This window comes from Merops nubicus, unplaced genomic scaffold (assembly GCF_000691845.1).
Source record: "Merops nubicus isolate BGI_N331 unplaced genomic scaffold, ASM69184v1 scaffold33445, whole genome shotgun sequence".
Taxonomy (NCBI): domain Eukaryota; kingdom Metazoa; phylum Chordata; class Aves; order Coraciiformes; family Meropidae; genus Merops; species Merops nubicus.
In genome coordinates, this window is record NW_008612336.1 from 31,280 (window position 1) to 45,581 (window position 14,302).

Consider the following 14,302-nt stretch of genomic DNA (forward strand, 5'->3'; position numbering starts at 1 on the left):
ACCAAGGATACTAACCTAAAAAACAAATGTAGTTTGGCTAAATACAGCTTCCTGAGAAGCTGCTCTCCATCTTAGCCTTGCCTGGTGCTAGGCAGCAGTATTAGGTCTGTTTGCTGCCTCATTATTGATTTTTTGTTAACCATCATCTGCAGTGTCAAGGATGCCTCCAGTTTCCCCACAGTAAATTTTGGTCTTCCTGGTAAAGCTTTAATTCATTAATAGTGCCCTTCATACATTTCAGGAACATGTTTCAACTTTCTAATCCACTTCTCCTGGCATTCTTGAGCCATTTGTAACTGTTAAGTAAAAAATTGGTTTCCTTTGGCTAAAGGCTTTCAGGAGACACTCAGCAGCAGGGCTGCCTGGCCAGTTCATTTTCTTCACTCGGGTCTCTGCTGCCTCATCTAATTCAGAAGCAGCTTAAAGATTGTTTCTGCAGGCAGTGATGCTGCCCATAGCTGTCTGTGAAAAATGGGGAGAAGAGCAGTGGGTCAAATTCAATCTGTTTTGTGAAGCAGATGGGACAGGTTATTTTTGGTAGACGTTGGCTTTCCATCACTCCATAATCCTTCTGTGCTTGCTGGGTGTCAGGCTTACCATCATTGTCACAAAGCAATAGCCCGTGCTCAGGATCTGTGCAGCTGCTTTGCTGGACCTTGCACGGCATGAGCTCTAGCTCTGGAGCAGCTAATGCAGGTCCAAGTCCCCTCACAGCCTTCCTCAGTGGACCAGGAGGCAAATACATCTTCCCTAGCACAGCCAGACACAGGAGCCACTGTCCCTGAGGGTCCCAGCACGTCCCTCTGGGGTGCAGACCCTTCTGCTGTCCCCCAGTGGAGGAGCATCTCAAGGGGCAAAGAATAAAGTCCCTTTTTTCTTTGCAAAATGTGGAGTTTTGGCACATTCCACATTGTGACCTGCCTCAAAAGCCCCTTGTGCTCTCCTCAATTGAATGGGGGTGGGAACAGGACTGCCTAAAATCCACTGCTGCAGCAGGACACAGGAGCATCACCAGCCCAGAGCATGTTTCACCTCATCCCCTGATGGCTCTGTGCTGGGGAGCTGAGTCTGCTAGAAGCAGATACCTGTGGGGTAGGCTGAGGGCACTCGCTCCCAGGCAGGAATTCCCAGATTTAGCCCTAATTAAATCTTGTGAGTTGGCTCCTCTGAGAAGCTCCCACAGGCCTCGAGTCGAAGGTCGAGGTGTTGCAGACCTATTTATGTATGTGCTTTGATTGGGATCAGACTGGGAGCCTCTTGTGGGGGCCTGGGAGCTTTATAACTAGGCAAAAGAAATCATTAGAGCCTGTTAATTTGTACTTCAGCCTGAGAGCATTGTCTAATTAAAAAAAAAAAAAAAAACAAAACCAAAAAAAACCAAACTACCACCTCTCCATGTTTTAGTTAAACTATTTAAAGTTAATTGAATGGGGCCAGGATTAATGATCCTACTGTGTTTTCCTGTGTTTTCTGTGGGGGTGTTACTGAGATTTACCTATCAGGGGGCCTATTTCTCTTAGCCCAGTTTAATAACCATTACATCCCAGCTGCAAAGTGAGGAGATCTGTGTGGAGACAAAGCCAATGACCCACTCCTTGGCTTAAAACATCACCCCAGAGAGTTTAAGTAAGTCTGTGTCTAATAAAGGACATAACCCACCTCAGGAATGATGTGAAAATTTCTTCACAGAGCAGCTGCCAGCAGAAGCATCACCAGACCCAAGGAGTGGGTCTGCAGTGGGACAACATCTTCTCAGGTTCATTTCAAAGCACACTGGGTGCACTGGCTCGTGTCCCAGGAGCTCTGTGTCACGTGGCTGGAAGGTTTAAGGGATGCTTAAATGGTGTCCTGGGGTGCATTAATAAAAGTGTGCCCAGCAGGGCTAGGGAGATTCTTCTCCCCCTCTGCACTGCCCTGGTGAGACCACATCTGGAATGCTGTGTGTGCCCTGGTGAGCCCACATCTGGAATGCTGTGTGTGGGATATGGGGTGGCTGGAGGGACACCCCAGTGGTAGCCCTGGGCCAGGTCCATGCTGAATGCCACATCTCTTCACAGTGCAGCCTTAGGCCAGGTTTAAGAGCTCTGTGTGTATGGACTGAACCTGATTTTCCTGTCTCAATGTGGGTACGACTCCCTGCTGCCAAAGCTGCTGGGAAGAACAGAGCAATCTCCAATTAGCACAGTAACGAGCCTGTTACCATGGAAATGAGCTGGGTACCCCTTCCCCCTGCCCAAGGTACAGAATTGGTACCTTGCTGGCAGCCACCCCAAGCCCAGGGTGCTGTGCTGGGGTAGCTGCAGAGCAAGGTGGGCTGGGGCACAGCCCAGTGGCATGGAGCAGGCACTTGTGGTGCCACACAGCCCCAGGTGAATTTATTGCTACAGGGCCACTGGTTCCTGCTGGGCTCCTTGAGCTGAATGCTGGTGGCACTGGGAGTGTGTGTGTACACTGGGGCCAAGCAGGATCGTGCTCCCTGGGAGTGGTGGGAGAGAGGGATGGAGAAACACCCTGTGGGTGTGCTGGCCACTGGCACCCAGGGCAAGCAGGGTGCTCAGTCCTGGGCTCCAGCCCCTGGCAGGATGGGTCCATGTCTTTCTACAGCAACAGAGCTGTGCAACATCTCCCAGGAGGAGGAGATGATCTGTCCATGGATGGAGCTCTGCTTCCTCTTGCAGGCCCGTGGGGGTTGCTGGAAGCAGCTGGGAGCTGCCAAGGCTGGATTGATGTCTGCTGTCCTGCAAAAAGCCCTTTCCTTACCCATGTGCTGGGACAGTGACACAGCCTTGAGCTCTTCTTGGCAGCTCTGACTGCCCTGCTAAGCCTGCAGTGGGCACCCCAAGGGGAAGGTGGTTGCTCCACTCCCAGCTCAGAGTGAGGATGTTTGTTTGCTTCTCTTACCCCAAGTGACGCTCCCTACAGGGGTGCTGACAGCAGGTGGCTCTCTCTGGTCTTTGCTGAGGACTACCATACTTCAGCCTACTCCTAGGAGGCTTTTCCCAGCCACAGAGGGCTAAACTGGGAGGAGCTGGGAGGGGGTATTGCACTGGGTGCAGGGAGAAGCCCACGCTCTCCCTTGCACTGCCCCATCTTCTCCTTCCTGCCTGCTGTGGAAGGGCAGCAAGCTGGGACAATGCTGCTGGCATCAGGGTGCTGTGAGACCTCCACAGCCATGGTTTCCAGATGGAGAAAGTGCTCGTGCATTCCTGGGAACATCCCCAGGCCCTGCCACAGCCCCCGGAGCAGCCCTGAGGGACACACGTGTGCTCCACCCTGGGCTCTGCCAAGTACCCTGGCCATGGAGCAAGTGGTGGAAGGAAGAAAAGAAATAATCATGGGGAAAAGTAAAAGGGCCCCCTCCACTTTCAGGTTATAGCATGTTGTCAACCAGCCTTGACAGAGAGATGTGTATGGAGCAGAGCAAAATAGATCTCTGTGCTTTCAGTGCTGGTGCTGTGGGACTCCCACCCCTCCTTCAGTGGATGTGTGGGCCAGCAACAGAGGTGGGCAGAGGAAATTAGCTGTGCTCTAATGATTGTCATGATCTGGGGCAACATGGAAATAAAATCCCTGCTGCTTTAAAAGCAGTAGCATGTAACAGGCTGTGACATGGCTTTGTCCTTCTGGCATGGTCCTGGCAGGGCCATGAGAGTCACTCCAGGTGTCAGGCTGGCAGATGTCCTCCCCTTAGGGGCGTGTTTTCTTTGATAGAAAAATATATAACGAGAAACCTTCAGATTTGGAGGGGTTGTAGGATGCAGGAAGCACAACAGGGTTATATTTAGAGACTATTTCATATGTTCCCATATATTTTTAGGTATCTATATACACATATTTTATACTTTACACTACATTCTAAAAATAAAATGAGAAAATACTTTTATATATATCAAAAATATAGATAAAAGCTCATCCAGGGGCCTGCCACAGTGCTGTGGATTCCAGTGGCACTTGCTGCCTCTTAGACGTGAGCAGTGAGTCCTTCAGAGCAGAGCAGATCCCACCTGGAAACAGCTTCATGTGCAGGAGCTCCCTCCCTTGCTGCAAGGTCTCCTTGCCCCTCCAGACTCCTGGTTTCTCCAGAATATGCCATTTTCTTCTCTTTGTAAAATTTCCACTGTTGAGCTTATCTGGGAGGTATGATTGGTACAAAATGCCCATTCATCCACCCCCAGGTAGAGATACCTTGGACTCTGAGTGGGGCACAATGTCACATATGACCAACCTGAAGCATTGGTCTTGTGGAAAAGTCCCAGCTCAGTGGTTTAGGAGCTGAGAGCCCATCTGGCTCAAGCAGCAGCTGCCCAGTTGGCTGTGAGCACTCCCCACGCTGCCTGCGTTAGGGGCTCTGAGAGATGCCACCACTGTGGGGAGCTCAGCACAAAGCCCAGCTGTGCTGCAGAGTCCCAGCTTTTTTTGGGCCACGTCCCCTGTTGTGACAGTTGGCTGCGAGTGTGGGCAAGGTTTGCCTGGCAGGTATTCAGGCTGCCTGATGTGCAACAGGTCTGAGAGCAAAACAAAAGCATTTTCTCATTATTCAGAGATTATCAAGGGCTGCCACAAGCAAGAAATGTATGAAATGTAGCTGTGGGGCTTAGGAATGTGGTTTAGTGGTAGAACTGGCAGTTTGAGGCCAGTGGTTGGTCTATTGTGATGGTTTTAAAGGGCCTTTTCTAACCTAAATGATTCTATGAAGTTCTTGGTTTTGCAGACCTGGTTCTCAAAAGCTCCAGGCAAAAGTCTCAGTCTCCACTTGGAGCCCTCAACAGCCCAAGATAACCCTTCTAGATGGCCTTCATAGGAAACCTGCACCAAATAAGCTTAGGAAAAATAAGTATCCATGTATTCTCCTAACTAACACATCACTGCCAGAGGAGCCAATCCCACCCCTTGCTGGGAAGAGCATTTTCACTGGTGTGGCTTTAAAACATCTTGCAGGTCACCAGAGTGGCCCCAGGCACAGTGCTGCAGGTCCCAGCCTGACATCACCCCATCTGCATGGCAGTGAGGCCAACTCAGGATGCAAGAGAGGAGCCTCCCACTCTTCTTTTTTTTTTTTAAAGCAGAGCTGATATTAAAAGAAATTATCCTAAGCAGTATTTCAGCACTTAACTCTCCAGAGAAGCACGCTGTTCCCATAGAGCAGAAGAGCATGCCAGGTAGGACACAGAAGCACCTGAAAAAAGGTTCCAGGAGTGAAACTAGTGCTCTGCAGGCATGGCAGCTGTCAATCAGCTGCAAATTTTGGAAACTGGGGGTAGGGAGCCTGAAGGAACTGGTAGAGATGCTGCTTTCATTCCCAGCAGGAAATTTAAATCAAGGAGCATCACTTGGAGCACTTGAGCCTCAGCAGTACGCAGTTTGTTTCTATGTCACTGCTTACAGCATATTCCAAGAGCATCAGTTCAGAAGCAGCATCATTGATTTCTTCTAATTATAAATCCTATAGAAAGTTTTCAGCTTGCAACAGTCACAGTTTTCCTCTCAGCGGAGCCAATAAAAGTTAAGAGTTGCTCCCTGGTTACTGTCATCATAACAATAAAAAGCCAGAGTAATTGAAAAGTGAATCAGGGAAATTGCCAGATTGGAGAGGAATGATAATAGAAGAAATTACCTTGGAGCCCAAGCCTGATGCCAAGTCCTGTCTTGGCTGCACCAAGCTTGAGCCCATTCTGGGTAGACTCCTGCTGTGTATCTAATGGAGGACATGCCTCCTGCATGGAAGTACCAGGGCAGGGAGCAAAGCAGCAGCAATGACCTCATGCTTGCCAAGAGGACAAACACTATGTGAGCCAAAAGGGTGATTTTGAACCCCAGCTGAGACGGTTCCTCTTCCTAAAAGGCAAAAAGACAACAGAACAATAAAAAAAAATTCTCCCTATATTAGCAGAAAGCAGAAAAGCAGGAGCTGGAGATGCCTGTTTGTAAAGAGAACAATTATTTCCCACTCGCTAGATTAACTAGTGTAGGAAGACCCAAAAACCCTCAAGTCATTACTGCTTCCATGTTAAGATGAGATAATAACCATGGCTGTGTTTGGAAGCCAGGTAAAATGAAGCAAAGCATCACAGTGGACTCTGCAAAAGTTTCTTAGTGGCAGTGCTGGTACAGAGAGAGACCAACAAGGACTTCTAGGAGTGAGAAGAAAGGAGCAGCATATGTCAGCCTAGGCAGTGGTGTGTCCTGAGGTGGGTCTTCACACCAGCAGCTCTGGAGGCAGACATGAAGGAGCAGGGACCTGATCCAGAGATGTTGTTCTTCCAAAACAGTCATTTTGGGACATAGTGAGGCAAATCCTGAAGCAGTCAATTGTCTTGCACCCTCCACAAGGCCAGGATATGTGCACCATATCAGAGGTCCCTTGTCCTCAGCTGCACTGCCCATGTAAAGTCTGTGAGTGTTTCCAGTAAGACTTTAGGAAGCACTCACATCCCTGCAGATATCCTCAAAAAAAGAATGCAAGAGCAGGTCTCAGAGACACTGCTCTGGGCTCTGAAGCACTCACAAGGGTGAGCATCCATCTGGTGATGGGTGAACACAGGTTTGGGGCAGCTTCTAGAAAGACCATTCCCTGAAGGGGTAAAACCCAACCGCACGTAATACTACAGGAGAGGAGTTCCTCTTGGCCTCAGAAAACTGTCCCTGAGCCAAGAAGAGGAAGAAAACTCCAACACAGGTTGCACATCACCTTTTGAGATGGGATGCTACAACCACATGCAGCTGGGCTGCTCCTGTTGCTGTGAGGTGACCACTAGGATGAAATTCTGTGCTTCATGTATGGACTCAGGAACATGCAGGGGTCAAGTTCAGCTTCGAGTTTCCCCACGACAAAGACTCCAGAGGAATGCAGGATGGGGTGGTAGGTGAGAAATCTGTGCTTTTACCCCCATGATACTGCAGGAAGCCAACTTGGGAGGGCTGCAAACCCTGGGGCAGCCTCAAGGCACTCTGCAAACCTCCACTAACACCTCCTAATACCTCTATTAAGACGACCATACGAATTAAGCCCCATTTCCACACCCCTGGTTGTCAGGAGAAAGGCTTTTTGTGATCATGCTGGCTGTGAAGTAGGTGGCTGCTGGGTTTTACTTGCTCTTTTAACGTTAAAGCAAGCAGAATTCGGGTGGTGAGATTTCCTCCTGCACAACAAAGGAGGCTGGAAATTTGTGACTGAATACCAGGGGGAGCTGCAATCCAGCTTTGAACCCTGCAACAAGGAGCCACTGGTGACAATTGTTCCCTCGCTATTTTTAGCTGGGCAGCCTGAAAGCTGAATCCCTTGAGGAACAAGGACAGCAGCCAAGCAACCAAACCCACCAGATTTGCTTTTCAGAGAACTCATCTGGGGCAAAACCAGGAGCTTTGGCTTTTGCCCCTGCTGTCTGTTTTTCTGCAGATTTCCTGCACCAGGTTTTTGATTGTTGCAGGAAATAAAGAAATAGAACTGCAGAAATCAGTGCTTCTAAGAAGAGATGGATAAATATATATATGTGTGTGCACACCTGACTGGACACACACAGGGATGCATAAATATTTCAGGGTCCACGTTTAACCCAAGTGCACTTATTTTTCTTAGTTAACCACTTTGAGGATTAAGGATTTGGCATCTGTGTGATGAGGTGTGAAGCAGTGGTCAGGGGAGACAACCCCAGATAACACACCCGGAGGCTCAGAACTGATAAGATTTGTCCTGCCCTTATCAGGCTGGGGGGAAAGGAGTGGGAATTTCTCCAGCTCTGCAATCTGATCACAAGCTAGCTCCACATTCTCAGCTGCAGCAGCGAGCACAAGTTTGCAGCACCTTTGGACCACTGCAGCGTTAAGCTGGAGATGTTTGGCCCTTCTGAGGTTTCTCAGAGGTGGCTACTTTAGAAGAAGGTGTGCAAGTCCTGGAGCTCACTGAAGGAAAGCCTGTTTGAGCCATAAGGTGAGAGTTCAAGGTGCTGTTCAGAGGATGAGCAGCAGCAGCACAGGGGGATGACTTGAGGTGACTTGAAGCATTTCTACCCTTCTTCACTGACTGCTCAGAGACTCGCCTCCTCACCTGGCACTGCAAATCTGCCAGGGTGAATGCCCTCTCTTCTGTACCACTAGCAGATATTAATAACACAAACCTTACGTGTTTGCAAAGTTCCTCTGCTGCAAAATGTTCATTTCTACATATTCTGCATAAATCATCTGGGTTTAATATCTGGTGTGTGTAAGAACAACTTTTACCTGCTGGATCTGCAGCAGAAGTCAGGAAATATTCTCTGCGTGTGCTCGCCATGCAGGCACAACTGGAGAAGGAAAAAAAGGGCAGAGAAAAGTTAGTGGCTCATAGCAAGGTGTAGGGGCTACAAGGGGAATCTCTCAGGGTTTGCTCTCTGTTGGGATGGCCAACACTGATACCTGATTGGTGCATCTCCAGCCTGGAAGACCATCCCATTTCTACTGCTCTACCAGCATGAAGTAAGCTGGCAAGAACTCCAGCAACATCCATTTGCAATATTTATACTGTTGGTGTTAAATGAACCCAAACGAGCAAAATTTTCAAAGTTATATTGAGGTGTTGAAACGAGGTTGGAAAAAAACCACAAGTGTCATGCCCACGTGCCTCTCTTTCTCCAAGTGCCATGCCTGTTACTGGTGGCTGAGTCTAACTTGGTCCTCTTCCAACAGTTTGACATGCAGAGGATAACACTGGAAGAGCTGAAACACATCCTCTACCACGCCTTCCGGGACCACCTAACGATGAAGGACATCGAGAACATCATTATCAATGAAGAGGAGAGTTTAAATGAAAACTCTGGCAACTGCCAAACAGAGTTTGAAGGTGAGAGAGAAAATTTCTGTGTTTCTGTACAATGATTCTTTCTGCTTTGACTGTAAAACTCTGATCCCTGGCATGCAATGGGCAGGGATGCGTGGAGTAAGCATGGAGTTATTTCAGAGTAAGCAGCAATGTCACACTTAGAGAGTTCAAGAGCTGCCTATAGCCTTCTGCCATGTGGTCCAAGTACAGCTGATCCTATTTCAGGCAGGGGGATGAACTAGTGGGTCCTTTGCCTTATGGTCCTCCTTGTTCTGATGGGATTCAGGCAGAAGGATGTGCAGCCCCTGCTGAGGTGGGTGTGTGAGACAGGCTGAATTTCCCTCCAGAAATATGCATCTCTTTCTCAGCTTATCATGGAAAGATTTTATTGGCACTGGGTCCTGTGCTAGCAAGCTGTGTGAGGCTGTTTCCTGTTGTCTTTCCATAAAGAGAAAAGATCTTTTGCTCTGGGTTCCCAGGGAGCAGCTGGGGAGAGTCCTCTCTCTGCACCAGAGATGAGCAGAGGTGGTGCATCTGCACCCCACTGCCCTGCTCACCTCTTGTTCGGAGCTCCCAGGACCACTGGTGTGCAGCTGCAATATGCTACACCCATCCAATGCATATGTCTGCAAGGTCAAGGTCTAAGCAGTCCACAGAGGTAGGCAGAGAAAGGGGAACGTTTGCTTTGGCAGCTGTTGCTTAAAAGAGTCTTCTCAACAGTGCCACAAGACCACTGAGTGATCAGCAGCTGGGATGAGCCTCAACTTTTACTGTGGATTTTGCACTTTGAATGGAGCTAACACTGTCAAGAACATTCCCCATTTTAAAGCCACCTTGGGAGAAGAATTCTCTTGGCCAGAAGAACTTCTGTTGCTTCAAAGTATTGCTGGTTGGAAGAACTAAAGAGATACATGTCATCTCAAGTGCAGAAAAGTTCAGGGCAGTACCTACAGTAACCTCAGCGTTTGTGCACATCCCTCTGGGGCAGCTACTGTTCTTTCCCACCCACAGCAAGGCCATTTTGGGGGAAGTTCTGCTGTTCTGAAGGGTCAAATAGCCTCTGAAAGGGCACCAGGCAGAGACACTGAAGCATCTTTAAAACAAAACAAAAACATATTAGTGCACTTCTTAGCCTGCCTAATTAACAGGATTCAGCAGCTCTATCCAGCACACTCATTCTCTGCTAAATACTGCAGGAAAGATATAAAAGAGCAGAGCTGAATTTTAAAAAGCCTGCAGGAGGGAGGCATGCAACAACTCTCTTTGAATCAAGCCAAGCCTCACTTTTTTAATGCCTCCTGGAGAGGAGCAGGGAGGAAGAGATGCTTCCTGACATGAATGGAGTTGTTAGTCCCCGTTGACCTGCTGACTCAATGGAGACATGCACCAGCTGTCACCACGGGGAGAGGCCTGCAGGCTTCTTTCACCTTTGGTTCTTGGGTGAATGATCCCAGCCACCAAAAAAATGAAAATTAAAAAAAAAAAATAAATCAAAAAATCTAAGTGCTCAGCATCTCATTTTGGAAGTCCCAGCTTCCAAAAGTACAGCAGGAACAGCTTTTCTCGTGGGATGTTGGCATTGCTGGTGCTAGGCAGAACCTAGAAGCAACACAGACCCTTTTTTAGATGTTGTTAGAAATACACACGCTCACAAAAGCACCAGAGGATAAAGATCAGCTGAACGCTGTCAACAAAGACACAAAGTTCTGCTTCAGGTCCCAGAAGCAGGGGACGGTGCTGGCCCATGGCAGCTCTGACACGAGTGTTTCTCCTAGGAAAGGCAGGCTGAGAGCAGGCTGCCTCCCTGCAGCTCTCCAGGCTGGACATGCCATTACCTGAATGACCTACCTGAGCCCTCGGTGTTGCTGTTTCCCAAATCCCTACAGGGCTCAAAACAAGAAATTATGTGGCACTAAGAGAGAGCTGCCATGAAGGCTGGACAGCATCTCAGTCTAGCTTCAAATGGCTGTACAGAAATGTCTCCCTGTAAGTCAGTCACCCTTTATTCACTCATGAATTAGTGGAGTGAAGGAGATGCTTTTTTTGGGGTGTAAATCCTCAAACTTATTTCAGGTGCTACCTTAGGATGAGATGAATTGCCTCTTAAAAGAACTGCAGCTGAAAAAGCACCTATTGCTTTTCAGCTGCAAAGGGAGCCTAAAGGGACTAGCTGAGAGGCTCACATCTATATTTAATGTACATTTCAACCACCCCACTCAAGTGCCTTTAATTCTGGGTAGGAATGAAGCCAAGAGGAGTCCTGATGGTTTTCACTGAGATTTGGAAATGGCTCCTTAGGGAAGAGACGTAGCAGATACTTCCAGTAGTACCTTGCTGAAATGGGAGAGCTCCACTCACCACCACCTCTGTGCATGTTCTTGCCATCAAAGACAAGTCTTGAAATCTCTTTCTGTCCTGTGGACAGAGACATCCTCCCCTCTTCATCCCAGGAGTTGGCTGGCTCAGCCCCACCAGTGAGGTAATATTGCCATTGGTACAAAAATGTGCTAATTTCTGTCATTCTTACCATTTTTCTTGGCTTCTTGTCATAACAAGGTCTTGACAGCTATCTAATATCTTTCCTAGATCAACATGGATGATATACATTATCTCTGTCTCCCACACTTATACACACACTTTAACCAAAATATTCAGACAATATTCTTATTATGCTCAGGGACAAGTCCAGGATTTTGTGCAGTTCACTCTCAATGTGAGAGTCATTTGCAAGACATCAGACCTAGGCTTACTTTACAACTTTCTCTCCTATTCTTAGGGGGTTTCATTTAACTCCTTGGTAAAGAGCAGAGCAATGGAATGCCCAGCTCCTCCCTACAAGGGTGTATGGTTTTTGTGAGAAGAGACACAAGAAAAGGACAACGGTCTGCAGCGACGTTGCACTACCAGAAATTTATAGTACAAAAATAATTTGTCTGGCAGTTCCCTTTATCCAAAGACTCCTGACATTAAGCTCGTGGCAAACAAGAGTGCTGGCTGGTTACAGTGACCTGTGTTATCTGCCACCGTATTTCATCCTCAGACCTGACACTCAAATTAACTGGATGTACAAGAGCTGCCACAGATCCCCTCCCTCTTCCCCCAGACAAGCACTAGGAGCATCTGCTCCTCAGCTAAGGGCTTGGGAGTGAAAAACTGGCTTCCTAAAATAAAAATAACTGCATCCAGCCAGGGAAAGCAAGTATCCCTCACCTTTGGCAGGGTTATGATAGAAGCCACTATAAATGCACTGTAGCTGCTCATGTTAGCAAGCCTTTTTCTGCAGGCACAAAGGCTCTCAGAGCTTACCCTGATCATCATTTCCCTTTTCTTCTGGAGTTATTTGGCTTGGTGTCCCTTCAGTCAGTAAAGAACAATAACCTTGATCTTGCTGCCTTAAAGCCCTATTTTTACTTGATGGTTTAAAGAAGATGGAAGAAATTGTTCAATTCAAGAACACGTCTGCAAGAAATCCTGAACATGCTTTACTCTTTTCCTTGAATAGGAGAGCTGCCATCACAAAAAGCCTTGGCCAGTCTTCAGCTTGCTGCTCCCAGTCACCATAATCAGCAGCAATGCTGGCTGTGATGGCTTGTGTCACTGTCTGCTGGCTGGGAGTGTTTTCAAAGCACAGAAACAATAGAAAAATACATCAAGAACTAACTAGAACCGTGCTTTAACAAGCTTTTCGAAGTGCTGGGGCATCATGCTCAATGACAAGGAACTGCAGGATTCATTCTGTGAGCATTATAAAAGCAAGGGAAGGAATCTGAAAGTCTCCCATCACCACAAGTCCATCTGTAAGTAAAAGACAACAGGTCCATCCCTTCTCAGGCCAAAACAAGACCTTGCATTACTGCCCAAAACGTCAGGGTAGAACCATCCATCTTTTGGCTTTCTGTGATTATCTTGGAGTACTTGAAAGACATTTTCCAACAGATTAATCCTAACAGATTAACCCCTAGACCACATTCATATTGTTCTGCTATGCATAGGTAGGGAGGTTAAGACAGAATCGTGAACTGGCAAGTCACAGCATGAATCCTTGTTGATGAGCTTAAAATAATTAAAATTAAATAAAGTCAAACACTAGCAATATCTCAGCTCTGCATTCCAACTGACACAAATTACTCTCACCCCTTTTGACAATTTTTCTGCATGCATTCATTTGAAAAGGTTCTTAATAAGGCTGATTTTTGCTTAGGCACGAAAAACCTAAAGAGAGTTGGGAAAAATGACTAACGTACTGTGCATACTCATGGGAGCTACCACAGTGGGGGTTTAAGTGCTGTTGGGGAGCACATGTTGAATCTCTGCTCATTCCTAGTTGACCTGGATGAGTCCAGGGGATTCACAGAAGCCCAATATTTCCAATTAACTTTAAAGAGAACTTCATGCAGAACTTAAAAGTTAAAATAATCAGCAAGAACGTGCCTACAAACATTTGAAGGGTGTAAAAGCCAAGATGAGAGAGAAAAGACTTCCTGCAGTATGAGAGGATGGTCTGATAGACAAGAAAGCTGGGGAGGGACTTTTTAGGATATCGAGTAACGACAGGATCAGGGGGGAATGGGGCAAAGCTGGCAGTGGGCAGATTCAGGCTGGATGTGAGGAAGAAGTTCTTCCCCAGGAGAGTGGTGAGACCCTGGAATGGGTTGCCCAGGGAGGTGGTTGAGGCCCCATCCCTGGGGGTCTTTAAGGCCAGGCTGGATGAGGCTCTGGACAGCCTGATCTAGTGGGAGGTGTCCCTGCTCATGGCAGAGGGGTTGGAACTGGGGGATCCTTGTGGTCCCTTCCAGCCCTGACAGATTCTGATCTGTTTTAGCAGAGGACTTTAGAGCCCTAATGGCTCAATGGTTGGACTTGATGATCTTGAAGGTCCCTTCCAACCTGAGGGATTCTATGATTCTATGATAGGAAAGTTGGTTTGGAAGCAATGAAAGGTAAGGTGCCTTGTTTGGAAACGTCCCAGCAGGGAGAGGTAAGAGTTGGTGAGTATAGAGGCTCTCTGAGGTGCAGACCAGAGGGTTCTGCCAAGGCACTAACCAAAGGCAAAGGAGGATTTCTGAGCTCAGTGGCAAGCAAACCCATTTCACTGGCCGAGCCCCTCACCTTTGCCATGTCTCCCCTGCAGTGCACGCCCAGAAGCAGAACAGGCAGACCTGCGTGAGGAAGAGCCTGATCTGCGCCTTCGCCATGGCCTTCATCATCAGCGTCATGCTGATCGCGGCCAACCAGATCCTCCGCAGCGGCATGGAGTAGCCTCACCGTGACACTGTGACCCAGCCTGACATGCATGTGCATGCCCCCGGGGGAGCTCCACCCCCCGGCCCACGGCAAAGAGACAGAGGCAGGGAGATAAAGCACCATCCGACAAGGAGCCTGAGGCCAGCGGCGTAATGTGCTTGTGATTCAACCACATCCTTTTTGGCAGGGACATAAAAGGGCTGTCTTAATGCTTTAAAGGTTTTGTTTCCTAATGCAATAAAAATATATATATATATATATATA

General features: G+C 47.9%; 1 protein-coding gene across 1 annotated transcript; it reads left to right on the forward strand.

The window, feature by feature from the left end:
* Positions 1-8,611: 8,611 nt before the first annotated feature.
* LOC103774123 (calcium-binding protein 8-like) lies at positions 8,612-14,053 on the forward strand (the record flags this gene model as incomplete). Its single annotated transcript, XM_008941504.1, has 2 exons — positions 8,612-8,815; positions 13,926-14,053. Coding segments are annotated over 2 exons (332 nt in total), but the record flags the coding sequence as incomplete, so codon positions are not given.
* Between the last annotated feature and the right edge of the window lie 249 nt (positions 14,054-14,302).